At 43.0% G+C, this 25760-nt stretch overlaps 1 protein-coding gene across 3 annotated transcripts in view; it reads left to right on the forward strand.

Annotated features, from left to right (window-relative positions):
- Positions 1-1718: 1718 nt before the first annotated feature.
- Positions 1719-25760, forward strand: part of LOC126483635 (carcinine transporter) — a 395544-nt gene continuing 371502 nt past the window's right edge. For all 3 annotated transcript variants that reach the window (XM_050106689.1, XM_050106688.1, XM_050106690.1), the window contains exon 1: positions 1719-1797. In XM_050106689.1, the coding sequence (XP_049962646.1) occupies positions 1726-1797 (72 nt within the window). In that variant the 5' untranslated portion in view covers positions 1719-1725. The remainder of the gene's footprint in view (positions 1798-25760) is intronic.

Genomic DNA, 25760 nt, shown 5'->3' on the forward strand with positions numbered 1-25760 from the left:
AGAACCTTTCTCGACCCATTGTGAAGACTGAATCTTGGTCTCAACATCATAACCGTAGACCCACGTCTAAATCCCAGTTATGATTCTCTTAACGAACATTTTGTTCTCATTTTCGCAATCCAAAAGCTCTTCATAGATTGCGAGGCGTAAGTCTTTCTGGTCTTGGCTCATGTGTCATAGGACGAACTCGGCGTGAACACGGTGCATTCCAAGACGCTGTGTCAGGATTTCATGACATGATCCAACTGAAATGTTACATTCTTCTGCAGTCTCTCGGACAGTCAGTCTTCGATTGGCACGCACAATTTCGTTAACGTTCGTGGTATGGGCGTCGCCGGTAGACGTCGAAGAGCCTCCTGAACGAAGGTTATCTTTAACTTCCGACCAGCCATTTTTAAACCACGTGAACCATTCGTGAGACCGAGAATGACTTAAATAAGTACTCATCTCCGTAGACTTCTCGCATCATTTGGCGTGTGTCTGTTAAGGTTTTCATGAGTTTGAGGCGAAATTTAATGCAGACGCGTTGCTCCTATAACTATGCCACCTCGAAAATCGCAAAGAGTGCGACACAACGTTCTACTCAATACAGCACTGGACAATAAAGAACAGAACAATGCAATTTCCAGCAGTTACACATTATACACAGGCGTGTACGGGGGTGCCAACTGCATTTCGTTCCCACACACCATTGGCGCGAAATTACGAATGTTCTGGAATTTTTTTGAACAGACCTCGTACATATAATTATAACAGAACAAATGCCGCTGAGTTGTTGTGTGCGCTATATCACTTGAAATGCATATTTGTAATACACAAATACGATGTGTAAATTACCATGGCAGTTACTCGAGTTGCACATGTCAGCCAAGCACAACACAAAATCCGTAACCTCATAGAAACATCACTGTTTCGTTTTTGTAGCCCAATTTGAAGTAGCTTCCCGACTTGATAGACCACAAATGTCCCGTATCAAACTGTTCGTCTCAACTTGCTAACTCAATATGCTACCTCAAATTGGCCTACAAAAACTACGTAAGCTACAGCGCATGCGCGTCAAGCGATTTTTTCAACATTCTCGCGCTCTCTTCCCGCAAACCATTGGTTCTAGAGAAAAAAATGAATAGGACCTTTTTTGTAGGAAATTTAATGTAGTTTAATTTTGTACTGCGACACGTTTTCGGTGGAGGGTGCGGTTTTCGACTTATTCAAAAAAACATACAAACGTGATATTAAATGTGTTCTATCTCCATTCGGAATAGGGCATACGCCCATATTAGGTTTTTTTTCAGAATCACTAATACTACCACCCCTCAAAGCATGTACCTTTCGTCCTGACTCACCTTGTATATTGACCGCCCCTCGTATAACGAAGTACTATCTGAAAAACAAGCTGCACAAATATTGATTCAGCTGTTGATAGATTTCAAAGTGATGCTAATTTGGAGCTTTCTTTGAATGGTAGTACCCTGATGTAGACGAATAAACGAAATCGTTAAAAATTTCCGTTATTTTTGCACGCCCCTCGTAAGCGCATTTTGACGTAAAACGAATTGTTTCACTACGGAGAAGTTGAAGCGATTTCCGAGTTGAATGGGAATACAGTGTCGCTTGGCGTGCGGGGTGCGCGAGGCCGCCGGCGGTGCCACGTGACCCTGCCGGCTGGCAGCGCGTGGCAGCCGCGCCGCCAGCGAGCGCCGAGCGAGTGTGGACGCAGCTCCCGCCATGGCCGGCAGCGCAGCAGCAGGCCCGGAGCGCGCGCCCGCCAGCGCCACGGGCGCGCGGCGGTCGTCAGCGGTAAGCGCCGCCTCCTTCACTCCACAAGCTAGCGCGGCATTTTCTGATTTCGCCTGTTAGATTGCCACCTAATTCGCAGAAAATGTGTTTCCTGTAAGTTACCGAACCTTAAGCAGTCATGCGGTGACTGTTTACACCTGTCACGAATTTCGCAGCACGTCTGTCAACATCTTCAAACTCTTCCATCATTCCGTTTAACACCGGTGCTTCGTAGTCATGTAGCCGGCCCGGTCAGTCACTTTTATTGCTATTTCCATACAGTGCAGACTGTCATCTACTTAAGCGCCTGCGACATCCGTTTTGCTTTCGTTTAACGCAGAGGTAGTAAACCTTTTTTACCTACGATTCACTTTTGTACCTCTGTTAGTAGTAACATTTTTTAATGAATGACCGTCCGGTCCCATAGTAATCATAATTGACAGAGCAAGGAAGTAAATTTACTTCATAAAATTTATAAAGCAGAGTTACAGTAAGTTAATGCGTATAATATACCTTATGTCAAAATTTTACGAAAACTCAACGAAAAAGTTGTTAAAATCCTTACCGCTTACCGCCCACTACGAAAGCTGGAATGCCCACTAGTGAGCGGCAGGGAACAGGTTGACTTCTACTCGTTCAACCCCTCAAAGTACACTACTGGCCATTAAAATTGCTACACCACGAAGATGACGCGCTACAGACGCGAAATTTAACCGACAGGAAGAAGATGTTGTGATATGCAAATGATTAGCTTTTCAGAGCATTCACACAAGGTTGGCGCCGGTGGCGACACCTACATCGTGCTGACATGAGGAAAGTTCCCAACCGATTTCTCATACACAAACAGCAGTTGACCGGCGTTGCCTGGTGAAACGTTGTGATGCCTCATATAAGGAGGAGAAATGCGTACCATCACGTTTCCGATTGCGGTTTATCGTATCGCGACAGTCCGCAGCTCGTGGTCGTGCGGTAGCGTTCTCGCTTTCCATGCCCGGGTTCCCGGGTTCGATTCCCGGCGGGGTCAGGGATTTTCTCTGCCTCGTGATGACTGGGTGTTGTGTGATTTCCGTAGGTTAGTGAGGTTTAAGTAGTTCTAAGTTCTAGCGGACTGATGACCATAGATGTTAAGTCCCATAGTGCTCAGAGCCATTTGAACCATTTTCGTATCGCGACATTGCTGCTCGCGTTGGTCGAGATCCAATGACTGTTAGCAGAAAATGGAATCGGTGGGTTCAGGAGGGTAATACGGAACAGCGTGCTGGATCCCAACGGTCTCGTATCACTAGCAGTTGAGATGACAGGCATCTTATCCACATCGCTGTAACGGATCGTGCAGCCACGTCTCGATCCCTGAGTCAACAGATGGGGACGTTTGCAAGACAACAACCATCTGCACGAACAGTTCAACGACGTTTGGAGCAGCATGGGCTATCAGCTTGCAGACCATGGCTGCGGTTACCCTTGACGCTGCATCACAGACAGGAGCGCCTGCGATGGTGTACTCAACGGCGAACCTGGATGCACGAATGGCAAAATGTCAATTTTTAGGATGAATCCAGATTCTGTTTACAGCTTCATGATGGTCGCATCCGTGTTTGGCGACATCGCGGTGAACGCACATTGGAAGAGTGTATTCGTCATCGCCATACTAGCGTATCACCGGGCGTGATGGTATAGGGTGCCACTGGTTACACGTCTCGGTCACCTCTTGTTTGCACTGACGGCACTTTGAACAGTGGACGTTACATTTCATATATGTTACGACCCGTGGCTCTACCCTTCATTCGATCCCTGCGAAACCCTACATTTCAGCAGGATAACGCACGACCATGTTGCAGGTCCTGTAAGGGCCTTTCTGGATACAGAAAATGTTCGACTGCTGCCCTGGCCAGCACATTCTCCAGATCTCTCACCAACTGAAAACGTCTGGTCAATGGTGGCCGAGCAACTGGCTTGTCACAATACGCCAGTCACTACTCTTGATGAACTGTGGTATCGTGTTGAAGCTGCATGGGCAGCTGTACCTGTACACACCATCCAAGCTCTGTTTGACCCAATGCCCAGGCGTATCAAGGCCGTTATTACAGCCAGAGGTGGTTGTTCTGGGTACTGATTTCTCAGGATCTATGCACCCAAATTGCGTGAAAATGTAATCACATTTCAGTTCTAATATAATATCTTTGTCCAATGAATACCCGTTTATCATCTGCATTTCTTCTTGGTGTAGCAATTTTAATGGCCAGTTGTGTATAAGTTCGTGGCGTTTTTGTTTTGTATGTCGCTATCCTGCTTGTTACTGGTTTATTTATTGATTGTAATTTTTATTTGTAATTCACTGTTGCTATCTGAGATTACATATTCTCGTTTTGTCATCTGGGGGTAGTGAGTGGAGCCGTGGACACTAGAAAATGGAGTCCTATGTGGAGAAATCGGAACATTTTCTGATACATTCTTCTGGTTAAGCTCAATAGACTGCTCACAGCAGGGGAGGCAGCCACAAACACTTGCGCCGTGTGTGGGGACGATACCATTGGGCACAGCAGGCAAGAAAATGGTTCTCTTGTTTTAAGGAGGATCGTTTCGACATCAGCGACTCTCCGCGTTCAGGAAAACCTTAATGGTTTGATTTGATGAATATCGTTTAAACGCATTAATCCACAATGATCCACGTCATTGTACCCGACAACTGACATATATGATGAACCGTCACCATTCCACAATCGTGCGACATTTGCACGCAATCGGGAAGGTTCAAAAATGGGGTGTGTGTGGGTACCGCATGCTCTAAGCCAAAATCACAAGAATCAGCAGGTGGCCATACGGACATCTCTGCTTGTTCGTCATCAATTGGCTCGTGAACAATGATTTATCCCGTACCGTTACATGTGGCGAGAAATGGTGTCCCTGAGCTAACATGCTACATGCTCTGTTGCCTGTGTCTATGTGCCTGTGGTTCTGTCAGTGAAAGGTATGGTTGCGCCTAAACAAAGCCGCAACTCCCCCTTCAAAGACATGCGCGCATCCACAAAAGATAATCTCATGCATTTGGTGGCACAGGGACGGTGAGTTGTACTACGAATTGCCTCCCCCGACGTGTAAATCGCTGCTGGCATTTATTGTCAACAACTGAGACGTCTTGCAGGCGCAATCTAAGGACAACAACGAGGAAGACTGCGTGACATGGTACTAATCCACGATAACACCCTCCTGCATTCTGCTAGACTAGCAAAAAACGCTGTACAGGAAGTTGGACTGGGAATTCATTCTGCATCCATCTTATTCACCTGATCTTGCGCCCTCAGATTTTCGCCTTTTCCGTTCTCTATCGAACAGCCTTCAAGGAACTCTCTTTCCGAATGAAAATGCGCTCCGAACACGGCTCGACTAGTTCTTCATCTCAAAATGACGTGATTTCTACTGTCGCAAAATCGAAAAGTTACCCCAGCGTTGGTAGCCTGTTGTAAATAGTGAAGGAGAAATATTATTGATGACTACAGTCACTGTTATGTGTAACTGTTGTTTTCATTAACCTTCTGGCCGGCTGGTGTGGCCGAGCGGTTCTGGGCGCTTCAGTCTGGAACCACGCTACCGCTAAGGTCGCACGTTCGAATCCTGCCTCGGGCATGGATGTGTGTGATGTCCTTAGGTTAGTTAGGTTTAAGTAGTTCTAAGTTCTAGGGGACTGATGACCTCAGATGTTAAGTCCCATAGTGCTCAGAGCCATTCGATCGATTTTTTAAACTTCTGTAAAAACGCTACGAACTCATGCACCAACCTAATATTTCAAGAATATCGACAATTTTAATTTCTCAGTGTGACTGACATTCTCAAATTTTGGACGTCCATCTATTTGCGCACATTGCACTAAACTGAAAATTTTACGTATTGTTCTAAAAGTCGAAATGTGGTGCTACAGAAGAATGTTGAAGATTAGATGGGTAGAACACATAACTAATGATGAAGTATTGAATAGAACTGGGGAGAAGAAGAGATTGTGGCACAACTTGACAAAAAGAAGGGACCGGTTAGTAGGACATGTTCTGAGGCATCAAGGGATCACAAATTTAGCATTGGAGGGCAGTGTGGAGGGTAAAAATCGTAGAGGGAGATTGGTTCAAATGGCTCTGAGCACTATGGGACTTAACATCTATGGTCATCAGTCCCCTAGAACTTAGAACTACGTAAACCTAACTAACCTAAGGACAGCACACAACACCCAGTCATCACGGTAGAGGGAGACCAAGAGATGAATACACTAAGCAGATTCAGAAGGATGTGGGTTGCAGTAAGTACTGGGAGATGAAGAAGCTTGCACAGGATAGGGTAGCATGGAGAGCTGCATCAAACCAGTCTCAGGACTGAAGACCACAACAACAACATTCTACAAGTCATTTATTTTCTTTCTTCTGTGTTTTTTAGGCAAAATGTCCTACTCTTAGGCCTCAAAACACTCTTTTTTTTACTAAGTAATGATGTTCATAACATCATACAAACTGTTTCATGCTATATGTTGAAGACGTGTACTGACTAGTAAGAGTACTGTACGTTGTTTGTGCATCGTGAACTACGTCGTTTTCTTTCTTGTCCAGCAGTGGGCTCTATTCTTTATCTTAAACACAGCGCTTTCTATGAGAAGAGATCACATTATTATGATCTAGATAATGGACGATTCACATGGTTTTTATTTCAACTTTCGTCTGACTCATGCAGAGGACCCGCATTCAGTTCCTGATATTGCCAGGCATTTATTCTTGTTGGGAGAACTGGAACGGAGTGATGCCAGTTGAGGAGCTACTTGAATGAGAAGTAGCGTGTCGAAGGTCTGAAAAGTCGACAGCGGTCCCAATAGCGATGCGCTGGCCCCATACCCCTCCGTACCATCCTTGCATGACTCCAAATGACAAGGCGGCCGTCGACATCGCATGGATTTCAGTGCTGAGCGCAGAGTTTAGTTTTCCTTTCCTGACATTATGTGCTACGCGGCAATACAACGTATGTTGAATAGCAGAGGGTATGCAGTGTATCATTATCACTTGGCCCCTTGCTGTTCCATTCGCGGGTGCTGAACGCGAAGACCTGCTGTCGCTACGTTTAAGCTCAAGTGTCTCTGATGTCGCCTGTAACGTGCGCTCTCGGAAATTACGAGTAAGCCTCCCCGTTACAAAAGATCTTTCCTGTAGTCAACTACCGCGTTCGATGATACTTAGGTCATCAGGGATTGGCCACTTCATTCTGTGGCTACGTGTCATTCTTGAGGCCATCTACGTTAGAGAAGAAATGTCTGGTGAGGCATCTGTTAGTGAGGCTCGTAAGCTGTGTTCTGTAGGTTGCCTTGTTTAGCTCCTGGTGTCTGTGTTTCTGAGGTGGTGACATGAATTCGGCTCGGAGTCTGCCTATGGAAACGCCTGAAACCAGCTTCAGTACGGCCGCTGTGCGCTAACAAACTAGAACCCGGTTCAGCTTCCCTCCTTGTCTCTTAGGCTGTGTCCCAATGGTGAGAGTATTACTTAGTTTGTCTGAAAGTCGTTGAAATCATCACTACATAATACACATCACCAAAGCTGTGCAAGATTTTTCTACACGAAATTCTGCACATGCATTTAACGGATCGGCATAGAGTCACCACATTCCCGGTTGCTGTTGTTCGTAAATGTGCCTCTGGTATATGTGCATATTTGCATTCAGAATTTTTTGTGATAGCTATTAAATTTCATGAGATCATTAGGCAAATCAGTTTCAGTAGGAACGTGGTTTTCTTTATTTAGAGGGACTGTTAACGTCTCCGTGTAAAAGAACCTACAAGATATTTTGAGACCTGTTAAAAATTTGCCGGTATTGACGAACATTAGCTGAATGAGATGTTCCGAAGTATTTTGAGCAAACCCTCGAGGGTATCCATCGCTAGTTAGACTCCTTGGCCGGAGTAGGAGCAGATATGATTTCAGTTCATGTTTGAAGTTAATTTTATTACCCATTAAATTCCTTGCATCGCTGAGTAGATGGTCAAAGATTTTTATGGCTGAATATCTCACCTCTTTCTGCATCCAACTAAGGCTACGTGATGGATACTGTAAATCATTTCTTTTTCTAGTGTTATTTTTATGAATGTTGCTGGTGTTTCCAAATTTTAATTGTTGACAAGAAACTTTATAGTGAAGGAACTGTACTGTGAGGCTGCAGTCAGAGTGTCCAACTGTTTCAAGAGCTGTGTACAAGATGTTCTAGATCAACATCACACGTTACCGTTTTTACAAACTTCTGTGTCACAAACACTTTTTTCTCTTAGACGAGTTGCTCCACAATATGATACCATAATACATTTATGAACAATGATAGAAAAAGCAAGTCAACTTTTTGACATTTTCATCTCCAAAATATGATGTCTACATCTACATACATACTCTGCAATCCACCATACGGTGCGTGGCGGAGGGTACCTCGTACCACAACTAGCTTCTTCTTTCCCTGTTCCACTCCCAAACAGAACGAGGGAAAAATGACTGCCTATATGCCTCTGCACGAGCCCTAATCTCTCTTATCTTATCTTTGTGGTCTTTCCGCGAAATATAAGTTGGCGGCAGTAAAATTGTACTGCAGTCAGCCTCAAATGCTGGTTCTCTAAATTTCCTCAGTGGCGATTCACGAAAAGAACGTCTCCTTTCCTCCAGAGACTCCCACCCGAGTTCCTGAAGCATTTCCGTAACACTCACGTGATGATCAAACCTACCAGTAACAAATCTAGCAGCCCGCCTCTGAATTGCTTCTGTGTCCTCCCTCAACCCGACCTGATAGGGAACCCAAACGCTCGAGCAGTACTCAAGAATAGGTCGTATTTGTACTATAAGCGGTCTCCTTTACAGATGAACCACATCTTCCCAAAATTCTACCAATGAACCGAAGACGACTATCCGCCTTCCCCACAACTGCCATTACTTGCTTGTCCCACTTCATATCGCTCTGCAATGTTACGCCCAAATATTTCGATTCCTTCTGTAATACAAATCTTTTTTATGTCTTATTAGTAACATACTTTATCGTTTTCCCGGGAAATCAACTGTTAGAGATTGATAGAAACCCACGTATAAATATTCTAAAAATAGAAAACAGTCTCTGTTGCGAGTGTTTTATTAACAGTTTCGCGTGGTTAGCGCATCTTATCTGTAACTAGTAATAACAATCTTGTCAGATAGCAATTTATTCGCGAACCTATCTACACTCATGCTCATAAATTAAGGATAATGCTGATACATGGTGAAACAACGCTCTGGTGGGCGATTTGCGGTTATAAATCACCTCGGGGTATGACCATGCGGTGCATTTCACCTGCGTTCGTCGCACGGTGGCGCTGGCAGCAGTCCACATACACAGAGGTGTGTTGGTGCATGTCAGAGTGCGGTGCAGCGAGTAAGTGTGCACACTTTTTCAGACGTACTAGTGGTGACTGTGTGTTGAAAATGGCTTAAAGAACACATATTGTTTTGTGACGGCTCCCAAACCCAAGGTCCTCGGCGGTACTTTTGGGGCAGCCACCACAAATTGTATAAAGCGTGGGTAGTGACCAGGATGTAGCTACGTCTGTTGGCCGAAAAATATTTAATGACAAGACTTGCGCCAGCTAGAATGAAGAGATAACTTATCTTTATTTCTGACGAAACATGCACCAGCAATACAAGTCCAAGCAATATCCAAGAGACCGAGCGGGGTGGCGCAGTGGTTAGACACTGGACTCGCATTCGGGAGGACGACGGTTCAATCCCGCGTCCGGCCATCCTGATTTAGGTTTTCCGTGATTTCCCTAAATCACTCCAGGCAAATGCCGGGATGGTTCCTCTGAAAGGGCACGGCCGCCTTCCTTCCCCATCCTTCCCTAATCCGATGCGACCGATGACCACGCTGTCTGGTCTCCTTCCCCAAACCAACCAACCAATCAACCAACCAATATCCAAGAGTAATCCGTGTACTGGGCCTAGTCGAATACAATAGCAAATATCACACTGCAATGGCTCCACTATTAACTCCACGAAAGGCTAGCAATAGACAATCGATAATAGACTGTCTGTCTCGGGGCCAGCGCTCCTCCTTATATGCAAAAGCCAGAGGGCGCTGTGGACTCGAGCTCAGCCATGGCGCGACCTCTTCCGTCGGCGGTAACGCCCTGAGACGCCGACGGCCGCGACAGGAACTGTGGCCAGCGATGTCACGGTCAGGGCGCGCGTGCGCGACTTGGTTGGTTGGGTCCGTGGATACAACATATTGGTGACGTTATGAGGGGTAGAATATTAGGGCGATTGGAGGCTGGTCAAACACAGAAGGTCGTAGCACGGGCCCTCCGCGTGCCACAAAGTGTGATCTCAAGATTATGGCAACGATTCCAGCAGACAGGAAACGTGTCCAGGCGCTACAGTTGGGACATCCACAGTGTATAACACGACAAGAAGACCGACATCTCACCATCAGTGCCCGCAGACGGCCACGGAGTACTGCAGGTAGCCTTGATCTGGACCTTACCGCAGCCACTGGAACAGTTGTCTCCAGACATACAGTCTACAGACGACTGAACAGACATGGTTTATTCGCCCGGAGACCTGCAAGGTGCATTCCACTGACCCCTGGTCACAGCAGAGCCCGTAAAGCCTGGTGTCAAAAACACAATACATGGTCATTGGAACAATCGTCCCAGGTTATGTTCACAGACGAGTTCAGGTATAGTCTGAACAGCGCTTCTCGCCGGGTTTTCATCTGGCGTGAACCAGGAACCAGATACCAACCCCTTAATGTCCTTGAAAGGGACCTGTATGGAGATCGTGGTTTGATGGTGTGGGGTGGGATTATGATTGGTGCACGTACACCCCTGCACGTCTTTGACAGAGGAACTGTAACAGGTCAGGTGTATCGGGACGTCATTTTGCACCAGTATGTCCGCCTTTTCAGGGGTGCAGTGAGTCCCACCTTCCTCCTGATGGATGATAACGCACGGCCCCACCAAGCTGCCATCGTGGAGGAGTACCTTGAAACAGAAGATATCAGGCGAATGGAGTGGCCTGCCGGTTCTCCAGACATAAACCACATCGAGCACGTCTGGGATACTCGGTCGATGTATCACTGCACGTCTTCAAACCCCTAGAACACTTCAGGAGCTCCGACGGGCACTGGTGCAAGAATGGGAGGCTATACCCCAGCAGTTGTTCGACCACCTGATCCAGAGTATGCCAACCCGTTGTGCGGCCTGTGTACTTGTGCATGTTGATCATATCCCACATAGATGTCGGGGTACATGCGCAGGAAACAGTGGCATTTTGTAGCACATGTGGCCGGCCGAAGTGGCCGTGCGGTTAAAGGCGCTGCAGTCTGGAACCGCAAGACCGCTACGGTCGCAGGTTCGAATCCTGCCTCGGGCATGGATGTTTGTGATGTCCTTAGGTTAGTTAGGTTTAACTAGTTCTAAGTTCTAGGGGACTAATGACCTCAGCAGTTGAGTCCCATAGTGCTCAGAGCCATTTGAACCATTTTTTTGTAGCACATGTGTTTCGGGACGGTTTTCTCAACTTATCACCAATACCGCGGACTTACAGATCTGTGTCGTGTGTGTTCCCTATGTGCCTATGCTATTAGCACCGGATTTGTGTAGTGCCACGTTGTGTGCCACCACATTCTGCAATTATCCTTAATTTATGAGCAGGAGTGTAGCAACATTTAATCGGATAGGTAAGCTAAAGGTGAGAAGTAAATAACAGTGGAGGCCGCAATGGTCATATTTAAAAGCCATTAATGTGATGGCGTTAAAGCGAAGGCATAATTATTAATAAAACACTTGCTTTACGCGGTTATCGTATATTAAGATTATCTGTAATTACTATGTGCGGTGCGAAGATAGGTTAGCGATCACAGCCACGAATCACAGTGGTAAACAACTACTGCTCCACACAACGTATATGCTGAAGCGAGTGAAGTGCACAGTAGATTGACTTGAAAACAGAACTTTCTGAAACCGACGAGTGGCGGCGCTGATTGTAAAAAGGGATTGAAATAACGTAAATGCTGAACTGAGCCAGTTAAATTGATGGAATAGAATGAAATACTCTTAAAAATTAAAAAGGGACGGACTGGTGGTGACATGGAAAGTGACTATTTAAATTAACTTTCCAACTATTAAGTGGGGTAATGAGAGGGGAAAGTATAGGAGGTGGTAAACATATGGAGGGAGGGAGGGGGTAAGCAAAAAGTTAGGTAAACAAAAAGACAAAAAATATTGGGGTAATGGGATAACCGAGCATAAAGCCATGGTGCTAGGAGACAAAGACAGGAAAAGTGAGGAGCACATCCAACAGTCACCAAGAGAAGAGAGAAAAGCTGGCCGTTGTGGCCGTGCGGTTCTAGGCGCTTCAGTCTACGGTCGCAGATTCGAATCCTGACTCGGGCATGGATGTGTGATATGTCATTAGGTTAGTTAGGTTTAAGTAGTTCTAAGTTAGAACTACTAAGTTAGAACTTAGAACTACTTAAACCTAACTAACCTAATGACATATCACACACCGATGACCTCAGATGTTTAGTCCCATAGTGCTCAGAGCCATTGACAGAAGAGAGAAAACTACCTAAATTTTGACAAAGCTGACATCATGGTGCCACAGAAAATTTGTTTTTAATGACGCACTGATCACTAAAGCTTAAGTTCTCCGACCGCCAGACAATTTTGGCTTAGAACCAAAGACGGTAAGAAGCCACCAACAAGAAAGGGCATTCACCACTGGCATATATATATTAAAATGTGATGCACAGTGTTAGTATAATAATCATAATAATAATACAGGGTTTATCGATGGCCGATTATTATTGCGGTGTATAGTAAATCTGAGCGACTATTTCTAAGTGATCTCAGAGGAAATAGAAATAATGTTTACCCAGATATTTGATGTCTTTTTTTAAAAAAAAAAACCTTTTAATTTAGGCACATATTTAAGACTTTTAATATTAATTATTTTTCTTTGTAGTTAACTGCTTTGTTGAAAGATGTAATAAGTGTAATTCATATTAGACGGAATCAGTGAATAGGTCTGTTTGACCGCCCTCTACCCCTACAAAAGAAAGTTCGTACACCGGTTTCCATAAGAACGTGTTATGATTTTTACTTTCTCGCGCTCTCCCTACTTTTCGATTACGAGACGGGCGTGGTTAATTGTTGCTGCTTCGGGTGTTGTTTGGAGACGAATCCATTGGCGCATTAGCTGGGCGAAGAGAAACCAAGGAGAGTTGGCTACGAAGCAGATTTTGCACAAGACAAAGCACAGTTTGAAGACATGCGGAGAAACGCACAAGCAACCCTGATGAGAGGAAAGAGAATGTACGTCAAAAGTATGATAGAAGAGGCTCAGTAAGATATCCTGGGGAAAGAGGCTCAAAAGGTGTACCATAAAGTTAGTTTCTTTAAGAAGAGATACCAGAGCTGCCCAAAGTTCGTCAAGGACAATAACGGGACAATACTCAGTAATGATATCAACACTACTGAGGGAACTCCGCAGCTGTGATGAACCTAAAGATCTGTTCGAATTCCACCTGACACTGCCGACGTAGATTATCTGCCACCTACACGGGAGGAAATTAAGAAACAGATTGTGAAGCTGGAGAAGAACAACAGTGCAGGAGAAGGTGGAATTCAGGCAAGTCATGCAAGCTGGAGGGGAGAGACACCGCAAGAGAGTTCACCAACTAATCAAGTGCATACAGGCTGTGGAGCAGATCCCAAAATATTGGAAGACAGCGGTCATTTGCCATACAAACAAGCATTCTAACAAAATGGACTGCATCAGCTACAGAGGAATTGCACTCCTGAACGCCTACTATGAGATATAAAAACCATGCCAAAACGCGGAAGCCCAGGAACAGACGGTGTCCTTCATGTATTTTATAAAAGTTTCGACATCTACGTCTGTATCTAAATGGATACTCTGAAATCACATTTAAGTGCCTGGCAGAGGGTTCATCGAACCACCTTCACAATTCTCTATTATTCCGATCTCGTATAGCGCGCGGAAAGAATGAAGACCTATATTTTTCCGTCCGAACTCTGATGTCTCTTATTTTATCGTGGTGATCGTTCCTCCCTGTGTAGGTCGGTGTCAACAAAATATTTTCGCATTCGGAGGAGAAAGTTGGTGATTGGAATTTTGTGAGAAGATCCCGCTGCAACGAAAAACGCCTTCTTTTAATGATGTCCACCCAAAATCCTGTATCATTTCAATGACACTCTCTCCCCTACTCCAAGATAATACAAAACGTGCTGCTCTTCTTTGAACTTTTTCGATGTACTCCGTCAATCCTATATGGTAAGGATCTCACACCGCGCAGCAGTATTCTAAAAGAGGACGGACAAGCGTAGCGTCGGCAGTCTCATTAGTAGGTCTGTTACATTTTCTAAGTGTTCTGCCAATAAAGCGCAGTCTTTGGTTAGCCTTCCCCACGACATTTTCTGTGTGTTCCTTCCAATTTAAGTTGTTCGTAATTGTAATACCTAGGTATTTAGCTGAATTTACGGCTTTTAGATTAGACTGATTTATCGTGTAACCGAAGTTTAACGAGTTCCTTTTAGCACTCATGTGAATGACGTCACACTTTTCGTTATTTAGGGTCAACTGCCACCTTTCGCACCATTCAGATATCTTTTCTAAATCGTTTTGCAGTTTGTTTTGATCTTCTGATGACTTTATTAGTCGATGAACGACAGCGTCATCTGCAAACAACCGAAGACGGCTACTCAGATTGTTTCCCAAATCTTTTATATAGATAAGGAGCAGCAAAGGGCCTGTAACACTACCTTGGGGAACGCCAGAAATCACTTCTGTTTTACTCGATGACTTTTCGTCAATTACTACGAACTGTGACTTCTCTGACAGGAAGCCACAAATCCAGTACATAACTGAGACAATGTTCCATAAGCACACAATTTCACTACGAGCCGCTTGTGTGGTACAGTGTCCAAAGCCTTCCGGAAATCCAGAAATACGGAATCGATCTGAAATCCGTAGTCAATAGCACTCAACACTTCATGTGAATAAAGAGCTAGTTGTGTTTCACAGGAACGATGTTTTCTAAACCCATATTGACTGTGTGTCAATAGACCGTTTTCTTCGAGGTAGTTCATAGTGTTCGAACACAATATATATTCCAAAATCCTGCTGCATATCGACGATAACGATATGGGCCTGTAATTTAGTGGATTACGCCTACTACCTTTCTTGAATATTGGCGTGACCTGTGCAACTTTCCAGTCTTTGGGTACGTATCTTTCGTCGAGCGAACGGTTGTATATGATTGTTAAGTATGGAGCTAATGCATCAGCATACTCCGAAAGGAACCTAATTGATATACAGTCTGGACCAGAAGACTTGCTTTTATTAAATGATTTAAGTTTCTGCTGGTTTCTAGACAATAATTATAAAGGAACTCATGGAATTAGCAAAGGACAAACAACGCTGCGGACACAGCCCGCTGGAAAACCTATTTAAAAGTAAAAAGTAGTTGAATTCAATGCAAAAAAAAAAAAAAAAATCAGACTGCGTTACCTTTTAGCGTTAGAGTCCGTCAAACGAGGATATACATGAAGTAAAGAATTTCCCAGTTAAAGTACATTGCTCGATTTCTGTGTGAGACCCTACGTCGCATTTACATTCTTGAAGAATCAAATACTATAAACGACACTCAACTATATATAGTTTTAAGTATATGTTCTCATAGCCACACCCTGTGTCCCCTCGAATCACAAATAAAATCATGCAGTCTTCCTGCTTTACTGTTCACAGGCAATTGCTATCTCTCTTGGTAATGCAGCTAGTCGTTCATGACATTTTTGTATGAAGAACCACTTAAGAATGTAATGCCGGTCCGAACGAAAGATCGCTTTGTGATTATAAGTTAATCATGTTATCCTGACTGCAGAACAATTCTACTAAAAATAACGTACATCTCACTTAAGGCTGACAAAGCTTTGCGGATTAGGGTTCATATGGACGCAAATGGAGAAGGCTATAATAGCCTTGATAGAGGGCACTCTCAATCATGCATCCCCTATGGCGGCTTGAGGAGCATGCATGTAGATTTCGAATATGTGCCATTCAGATGTAGTGCATGAAGTCGGAAGCTGTATGAGGTTAATGACTGATGCTGGAAAAAATCACTCGCCGTATCTCAACGCAATCAAGCACAACAGGGATGTGACTGAAAGTGCTCATCGCCCCCCTCCCCGGAATCTACGGTAATTAGGTGCCTTGTGTGTGCAAATACGGAGGCAGCTCCCTCCGGCGACCTACCAAGGCCTCACTGCTTCCGTGCGAAGACGCGTCGCCGTTGTTGTGTGTGCCGAAGTGGACACGCCGGCCATTAGATAGGTGGTCTTAATGTTCTGGTTGTTCAGTGCATTTCCCATGGCGAATATAGCGGGCCTCTGGAATTGATGCCTTCCACTGTCTTTTCTACTGCTTCTCGGCTTTTTGTGCTCACGAAATGTGTGGGGAAGCGAGAGAAGTAAAAATAATTCCACAAATGTAGTCGAATTGTGCACGGGTGAGATGTGCGAATTATGAAATGACGTTGTGCGGAATCTATTAGCTGCAAAGCTTCTACGAAAGTGACTTAAGTTGAAGAGCACTGAGGTAAAACACTGTATATGCAAGAGACATCAACCGCAGGACCCTGTGGTAGAAGTAGGCGTTGTATTTGACGCCGAATGTACTTGGTAGTTACTGTTCATTAATCATTATTTGCATTAAGGAATGCTGAAATGTTGAGTACGTAGTGTAACAAGTGCAGTAAATGACAAACGATCTTTCTTCGGTGCTACGGCGTACATCCCTAGGAAAGAGAGAGAGGGAGGGAGGGGGAATGGCACTCGTATGGCATTGTTGTCTGGAATGTGAGACTAATCACATTAAATACAAAAGAACTAAATGTGACCGGACAATAACCGTTCCCTGACCTCGTAGGTGTATTTAGAGGAGAAATGGAAGATAAGACAATTACAGCGAAGTTTAATTGGTAATTTAAAACGGAATCATCAATAGCAATTTGGGATTATAACAAAAAGAGAAGAAAGGGCTCATTGTGAAATAAAGGACCTTACTTGACTAATAATGAACTATCATTTAAGCCTGTTTTTTTTAAAAAAAAATATTGGTATCTGTTCTGAATACAAACTTCTGACGTAGAGGTTGCGGACGTTCCACGAAATGATTAACTGAAATTCAGTTTTGAGACTGGAGTGTCGATTGTCTAATTCGTGCCGTAGAAAGAAGCCTATCAGGCTTCTAGTTTTGAAGCTGAATCTTTAGCGAGTGGGTTTTGTCTATTCTGAGTTATATATCGAGTAGTCTGGCGCCTGTGTGGATACGTCTGCATCTGTAGTCAGCAAATGGAGGGCATCCTAACTAGTATCACTCCCGTTCCATCCGTGAATGGTACTTAGGAACGGTGATGGTCAGTGAGCATCCGTATGATCTAGTCAATTATCTGCGTGACTCATAGATAATTTGAACGATTCTTTTACCAAAATGATACGAAACGAGTAAGTTTATGGGATATGTATACATGCTTAGTGTTAATATTAATGAACACATTATTATTTTAGTCTTACTCGTGCAACTTCATTTAAAAACAAGTTTTTTCCACTAATGGCCACCTGTTTTTAAACAGAAATTCGTCAATAAAACAGAAGATGATGTCCAGGAGAAATGATTTTAAATTAGATTTAAAACCTGCTTCGATACTTGTTAGACATTTTATGGCATTGGGCAAACGATCAAACTTTTTTTGTTGCTGCACATAGAACTCCTTTCTGAGCCATTGACAGCTTTAACAGTGGGTAAGTTGTAGGTATGGACATCACCGTTCTTCTCAAAGTGTGATGGATTATTTATGACGGGTTTCACTAGCGAATATACGTATCGTGACGGCGCCGTTTAAATTACTATTTCTTTGAAGAGATAGTTACCTAAATGACGTCCTGGGTGAACACCACATTTTATTCTTACTACTCGCTTTTTTGCAGTGAATACCTTCTTTCTAAGTGGTGAGTTACCAGAAAAAATTATTCCGTAAGACATTGCTGAGTGGAAATATGCAATTATGTCATGCGGTTAATTCATTTGATTCCAGTGTTAGCAGTTATACGAAGAGCAAAAGTAGCTGAACTTAATTATCTGAAAAGATCAATAATATGCTTCCAGTTCACGTTTTCATTAATGTGTACACCCAGACATTTGAAGCATTTTGTCTTATTTACTAACTTCCGCTCATGTGCTATACCAATTGGTATGACTCCATTTGTTGTACAGAACTGAATTACAGTGTGTTTTTTGTTTCAAAATTTAGAGTCAATTTTCTTCGAATCACCTAATAATTTTTTGGAAAATATCATTTACAATCGCTTCTGTTGCTTTCTCACTATTTGTATTCATTGTAGCACTAGTATCACCTGCAAAAAGTACCAGTTCTGTTCTGTGAACGTTAAGTGGAAGGTCATTCACATATATAAGGAATAGAAGTGCAACTAAAATTGAAACCTGTGGGACCCCCTTTGTAATTTCTCTCGAGTCATTGATATTTCATGCTCTTCTAATATTATATGAACTATTCATCACAACCTTTTCCATTCAGTTTGTTGAGTATGATTCAAGCCAGCTGTGCATAAACGCTTCAATTACACAAAACTTGAACTTTTCTAAGAATGCCTTGGAAAGATCACAAAAAATGTACTCTAATATCTTTGGTTTTTCTGTCGTGGTGTTTTAGCGAGATGTATTTGCGAGGGAGTAATATGTTGCCCGACTCTTCTTGGACTGTGCAATCTCTGAATTTCATCATTAAACTTCTCCCTGATGCACTAGTATACCACCGTAGTTTGATGCACGTAATACACGTATATTATACATTCCTGTCCCACGCTTACTAAACAGCCTCGTCACAAGTGCGAAAGACGAGTAATACTCAAGTACCGGTTGAGCTATAGATTTTGTGTAAGGCAGTTGTTTCGTGGATGAGTTATATATCCTTAGGATTTTTCCAGTTACTGTCAGCCTGTCTCCTACATTTTCAGCAAGTAGCCGTATGCAGTCATTCCACTTTAGATGCATGGAAACAATTATTGAACTATATAAAAAAACGTAAATTAATTACAAACTATAGCGTGCACACACTTTATTCAACATGTAAACGTCTAGGTTATGATGTTCGATATTCCTGCATCTTTGGCGATGGTGTGTCGCAGACGAATAGCGAAATTCTGCAGGATCCGCTGAAGTGTCGGAACATAGATGCTGTCGATGATTTCCTGAATGGTTGTCTTCAGCTAAGCAATGGTTTTGGGGAGTGTTATTGCTGTACACTTTGTCTTTAACACAGCCCCACAAGAAGGAGTCGCATGTGTTCAGATCCAGAGAATATGGCGGCCAATCGAGGCCCATGCCAATGGCCTCTGGGTACCCCAGAACCAGAATGCAGTCCTCAAAGTGTTTCTACAGGACATCTCTCTCCTGCTTCGATGGGATCGAGCTCCGTCTTGTATGAACCACATCTTGTCGAAATCAGGATCACTTTGGATAATGGGGATGAAATCATCTTGCAAAACCTTCACGTACCATTCGGTAGTCACCGTGCTATCAAGGAATATCGCACCGATTATTCCGTGACTGGATATTGCACACCACACAGCCACCTGTTGAAGGTGAAGAGACTTTTCGATCGCGTGATGCGGATTTTCAGTCCCCCAAATGCGACAATTTTGCTTATTGACGAACCCGTCCAAATGAAAGTGGGCTCTGTTGCTATACCAACCCATGTATCGTGTATTAAACCGGGGACCTACAAATGACGGAGAGGCGTTGTCCCACTATAGCCCGCAGTGGTTCACAACCCCACAGCAGTCCAGCCACCCCACCGCCGTTCCACACTGAACCCAGGGTTATTGTACGGTTCGGACCCAGTGGACACCCCCCCCCCCCCCTCCCCCCTCTCTGGGAACGTCTCATACCAGATGAGTGTAACCCCAAATGTTTGCATGGCATGGTATAGTAATTATGTGTACACGTATGTGGAGACAATGTTTGCGAAGCTATCGCCGGCATAGTGTTACTGAGGCGGAGTAAGGGGAACTAGCCCGCATTCGCCGAGGTAGATGGAAAACCACCTTCCCGCTCGGGAAGCAGCGCGTTAGAGCGAGCGGCTAGCCGGGCGGGCAAACCAACCCATCTGCGCATGCTAATTCCCAACATGCCCCGCGGCTACCGTGCAGTTTGAACGTCCTAAAGCAAACCGTTCAGAAATTATGATGGTTTTATTTCATACAATTCAATAATTGGTACCCTGTACATTACAATTGTTATTGCTCGCAGTGAGGTGTCGCCGATAGTGTACTCGGATTACAGTGGGTCTTTTCGGCAACTTATGCGCCGTACGTTACATTTATTTCCGTTGAATGTCGACTGTCTGTCCCTGCACCAGACGGTGATCCTCTGCAAGTCTTTCTGCGTTTCGCTACAGATAAAAGTCTGACCTGAAACGCCGGTGTGTGGGGTGAAGAACGAACTTTCTCATAAAGATTCTGTTATCATTTTTGGATGAATGGCTCAAATGGCTCTGAGCACTATGCGACTTAACTTCTGAGGTCATCAGTCGCCTAGAACTTAGAAATAATTAAACCTAACTAACCTAAGGACATCACACACATCCATGCCCGAGGCAGGATTCGAATCTGCGACCGTAGCAGTCGCTCGGCTCCAGACTGCAGCGCCTAGAACCGCACGGCCACACCGGCCGTTTTTGGATGATTTTATAGGTAAATGGTCCCTTTAAGACGTCCCAAATGTTTATATCGACGGGCAATTGTCATCTTCGGCTGTTGCGTGCAAAAATTTGTTTAGGACATATTGGAGCCCATGATGCCGCCGCTGCCAAACACTTTGATGGTTGCATCAACCATGCGAGACGGGTCAGTGGATAAGGCAGTGATATACTCTTACATTGTGTAGGGGCAGGATTGAATCCACTTCCTTACCCCACAACTATGTTTTCTGGTCTTTGTTTCTACTGACATATTCTGAACTAAGCATTTCGTTCAACTACATGCTATCCGAGTATTTTAGATGAAGCAGCCAACCCGATGCCGAAAGACATCAATTACATTGAAAGAAAGTCATTTAATTCGGGAAAAACTGGCTCTCAACTGCAGCACATTGTGTCACATATGCTTTTTTTATGGTACAAAAGTGCCACACTAGCGCAAGTTATCATCACAGAAATAGCGCACAGCAGGAGTCAACACTGTATTGGTTGCTGAAGCATTCGTTCCTGAAATATCTCTCAGCGTAACTATTTATTACAGTGGACGTTCGTCTTTGAGCTGAAATATGGTAATGTTTTGCAGTGAGTAACAGTGGACAGTGATTGAAAGTTGTAAATCATTTAGTTACTTCTAGTGGTAACGTACGCTGTGTAACTTCGTTATTTATCGCATGGGATGTTCTTAAGCACTCAACGTTCGCGATTTGTTGTAAGCTAATGTAGATATCACAAGCTTGAACAGTATTCCAGCAGAGGCCGTAAAACTTACCTTTCGTAAACCGACTGCAGGTTCGTAGGATCTTACAATAAATCGAATCACGCCGTACGCACTGCCCGCCACCGAGGGTGTGTTACCGTTCATATAGACTTCCCACGCATCGTTATTCCCCTGTATTTACAGATTAGATTAGATTAGTACTTGTTCCATAGATCATGAATACGACACTTCGTAATGATGTGGAACGTGTCAGGTTAATAAAAGGTGTCTATACAAGATATTACATTACACAAAATATTACAAGACACTTAATATTTTTTACTAATTTTTTGTGGGGGTTGAGGAAATTACCCACTTACTATATCCAAAAATTCATCTAATGAGTAGAAGGAGTTGCCATTAAGAAATTCTGAAATTCTTTTAATTTCGTCTTAAATGTTATATGGCTATCTGTCAGACTTTTGATGCTATTAGGTAAGTGACCAAAGACTTTTGTGGCAGCATAATTTACCCCCTTCTGAGCCAAAGTTAGATTTAACCTTGAGTAGTGAAGATCATCCTTTCTCCTAGTGTTGTAGCCATGTACACTGCTAATACTTTTGAATTCGTTCGGACTGTTAATAACAAATTTCATAAGTGAATATATATATATTGTGAGGCTAAAGTGAAGATCTCTAGCTCTTTAAATAAGTGTCTGCAGGATGATCTTGGATGAGATCCAGCAATTATTCTGATCACACGCTTTTGTGCAATGAACACTCTTTTACTCAATGATGAGTTACCCCAGAATATGATGCCATACGAAAACAGAGATTGGAAATAGGCGTGGTAAGCTAATTTACTGAGATGTATATCGCCAAAATTTGCAATGACCCAAATAGCGTAAGTAGCTGAACTCAAACGTTTCAGCAGATCGTCAGTGTATTTTTTTTTTTTTTTCAATTAAACCCCTCATCAATGCATACACCTAGAAATTTTGAATATTCTACCTTAGCTACCGATTTCTGATCGAAGTCTCTATTTATTAATGGCGTCATTCCATTTACTGTGTGGAAAAGTATATACTCTGTTTTGTCAAAATTTAAGGAGAACCCATTTGCAAAGAACCACTTAATGATTTTCTGAAAAACATCGTTTACAATTTCACCAGTTAATTCTTGTCTGTCGGGTGTGATAGCTATACTTATATCATCGGCAAAAAGTACCAGCTTTGCATCTTCGTGAATATAGAATGGCAAGTCATTAATATATATTACGAACAGCAGAGGATCCATGACCGAACCTTGCGGCACCCCATTCTTGATTGTTCCCCAGTTTGAGAAATCACCAGTTTTTGCGTATTACGTGAAATGCTCATTTCAACTTTCTGCACTCTTCCAGCGAGGTATGATTTAAACCATTTGAGCACTGTCCCATTCGTACCATAGTAATTGAGCTTATCTAGAAGTATTCCATGATTTAGACAATCAAAAGCCTTTGATAGATCACAAAAAATCCTAATGGGTGACTTCCGGTTACTCAGAGCATTTAATATTTCATTAGTGAAAGTATATACAGCATTTTCCGTCGAAAAACCCTTCTGGAAACCAAACTGACATTTTGTTAAAACTTTATTTTTACAAAGGTGTGAAGCTACTCTACAATACAATACTTTTTCAAGAATTTTGGATAAGGCAGTCAGAAGAGAGACTGGGTGGTAGTTGTTGACATCAGACGTATCCCCTTTTTTATGCAGTGGTTTAACAATGGCATACTTCAGTCTACCTGGGAAAATACCCTGCTTCAGAGAGCTATTACATATGTGGCCAAGAATGCCACTTATTTCTTGGGAACAAGCTTTTATTATCCTGCTGGAAGTGCCATCAATTCCATGTCAGCTTTTATTCTTGTGAGAGTTTATTATCTTCCTAATTTCAAAAGGAGAGGTGGGTGAAATTTCAATTGTATCAAATGGTATGGATAAGGCCTGATCCATTAACTGCCTTGCTTCTTCTAATGAACATTTAGATCCTATTTTCTCTACAACATTTAAAAAACGATTATTCAAAGTGTTTTCGACTTCTGGCTTGCTGTTTATCAAGTTTCCATTCGCTTTGATGGTGATGCCGTCATCCTGTACTCTTGGTTGCCCTGTCTCCCTTGTAATAATATTCCAAATAGTTTTGATTTTGTTATCAGAGGTATTAATCTCAGACAGGATGCACATGCTTCTGGACTTTTTAATAACCGTTCTTAATGTAGCACAGTAGTTTTTATAATATTTGGCTGTTTCTCGGTCATTACTGTTTCTTGTTGTTAGATATAGTTCCCTTTTGTGGTTACAAGATATTTTTATTCCTTTAGTAAGCCAAGGTTTTTTGCATGGTTTTTTATAATTAGATTTAACTACTTCCTTGGGGAAACAGTTTTCAAATTCTCTTACAAGTGTATCATGAAATAAGTTATATTTTAAATTAGCATAGGGTTCGTTGTACACCTGATCCCAGTCTAATTGCTGAAGATTTTCTCTGAAATTTCTAATTGTTGAGTCATTAATTGAACAAACAACTTTGGAGGGTAGTTTTGAATTACTGAATGGAGCTATGTCATATACTGCAACTAGCTCAGCGTCATGATCAGAAAGGCCATTCTCAACAGAACAAGAATTTATGTTTTTAAACCTGTCTTGGTCTATAAAAGTGTTATCTATCAATGTGCTGCTGTCCTTTACTACCCAAGTAGGAAAGTTAATGACACATGTCAAATTGAAAGAACCGAGCAACACTTCCAGATCATTTTTCCTGTTACACTCTTTCAGTGAATCGACATTGAAGTCCCCACAAATAATAATTTGCTTTCCCCTACCTGACAGATAGCACAAGGCATCCAAGTTTTCCAGGAATAAATGAAAGTTTCCTGAAGGGGACCTATATACTGTTAAAATTATAAAAGAGCATTCCTTCAGTTTAAGTTGACAGGCACATGCTTCTATATGTTGCTCTAGACAAAACTTTTTTGTATCTAAGCTTTCTACACAGTGATAACTTTTGACATATATGGCAACTTCTCCTTTCACCTTATTCTCTCTACTCGTATGTGCAGCTAGTTTATAACCACTGATATTTACCCTTTCCATATGAGACACAATGTGATGCTCAGACAGGCATAGTATATCTATTACATTATAAGATTCAATGTCATCTAAACAAACCAGGAGCTCATCTACTTTATTCTTCAATCCCGGGATATTTTGGTGAGAAATGGTAACATTATTATTTACTTTCCTGTTGTGAGAATTTTGTGAGTTTTGGACCTCTTTAGCACCTGCTGCCTGAAGTTCTCATTGGACACTGATATTAGTGTAAAAAAGAGGTACATCCGTGAGTACTAGTGTTCCCCCTTATGGATTTCGCTAACAACCCTGCCAGTTTACCTTTCCCTTTCCCATTGAGGTGTAGACCGTGCCTTGTGAAATCCCCCCTGTCTATAGCCTCGACAGGAACCAATCCAGTGTCTGACAGAGTGGCCACCCTACGCAATCGATCCAACTCCATATTTACCCTCCTGACAGAGAAGTTCAACTGGGGCTGACCATGCCGCATGAAAGCAGGCACCAGCCCAACATTGGTATGGGTCGTTGCCGAGACTATTTTCATCAGGTCACACTCAATGCTGTAGCCCTGATCCCTATCAATACTGTTTCTCACTCCACCCACTATCATCACACGATCCTGCTTTGAGAAACCATTGCACAAGGAACCTATATCCTCTACCACCTGGATAAGACATGCACTTGGCTTGAAAAAGTTTGTGACCTGGTACTTGTCAACTAATTTATCGTGTAAAATCTGGCCCACACCTCTTCCATGGCTGCTACCTAGCAACAGAACTTTCCTCTTACTTTTACTTTTTTTGAAACAGTTGTTTTCCTAGTGAGATTCTGTTGCATCTTAACTACATCTACTTCTACTAGAGCCTCTTCCTTACTTAACTGTGGTAGCAAGGCAAATCTATTGGTTGTGCCAATTGGGAAACTGTCAGACACTGTCCTCTTTCTATGGCCCCTGTTCCCAGCTACTACTTCTCACCGCTGTTTACCCTCCTCCCCCCTTAATCTCTTCGGTTCCTCCCTCGCTCTGTCCAAATCAGCCTGAAGGGCTCTAATTTATTTTCTCCTCCTGTTCAGCTGTAATCCTATCTCTTGAGCAAACCCTGCAAAAGAATGGAAGAGTCTCGTTTGCTTCCCCAATTCCCACGCCGCTACAATTTCCCCAATGAAACCACCTGTCACAACAGCTGCACAAAACCCCTGAACTAACTTTCCTACTGCAGCTCACACACTTAGTATCCATGGTAGTTTAGAAATTAGTTAAGAGATTTACTAAGTGATAACGATAATATATTAAATACAGATGCAAAAGGACACTAAATATGTTTTGGAAACTAATATGTAAGTAAACTA

Source organism: Schistocerca serialis, chromosome 6 (genome assembly GCF_023864345.2).
Source record: "Schistocerca serialis cubense isolate TAMUIC-IGC-003099 chromosome 6, iqSchSeri2.2, whole genome shotgun sequence".
NCBI classification, from domain to species: Eukaryota; Metazoa; Arthropoda; class Insecta; order Orthoptera; family Acrididae; genus Schistocerca; species Schistocerca serialis.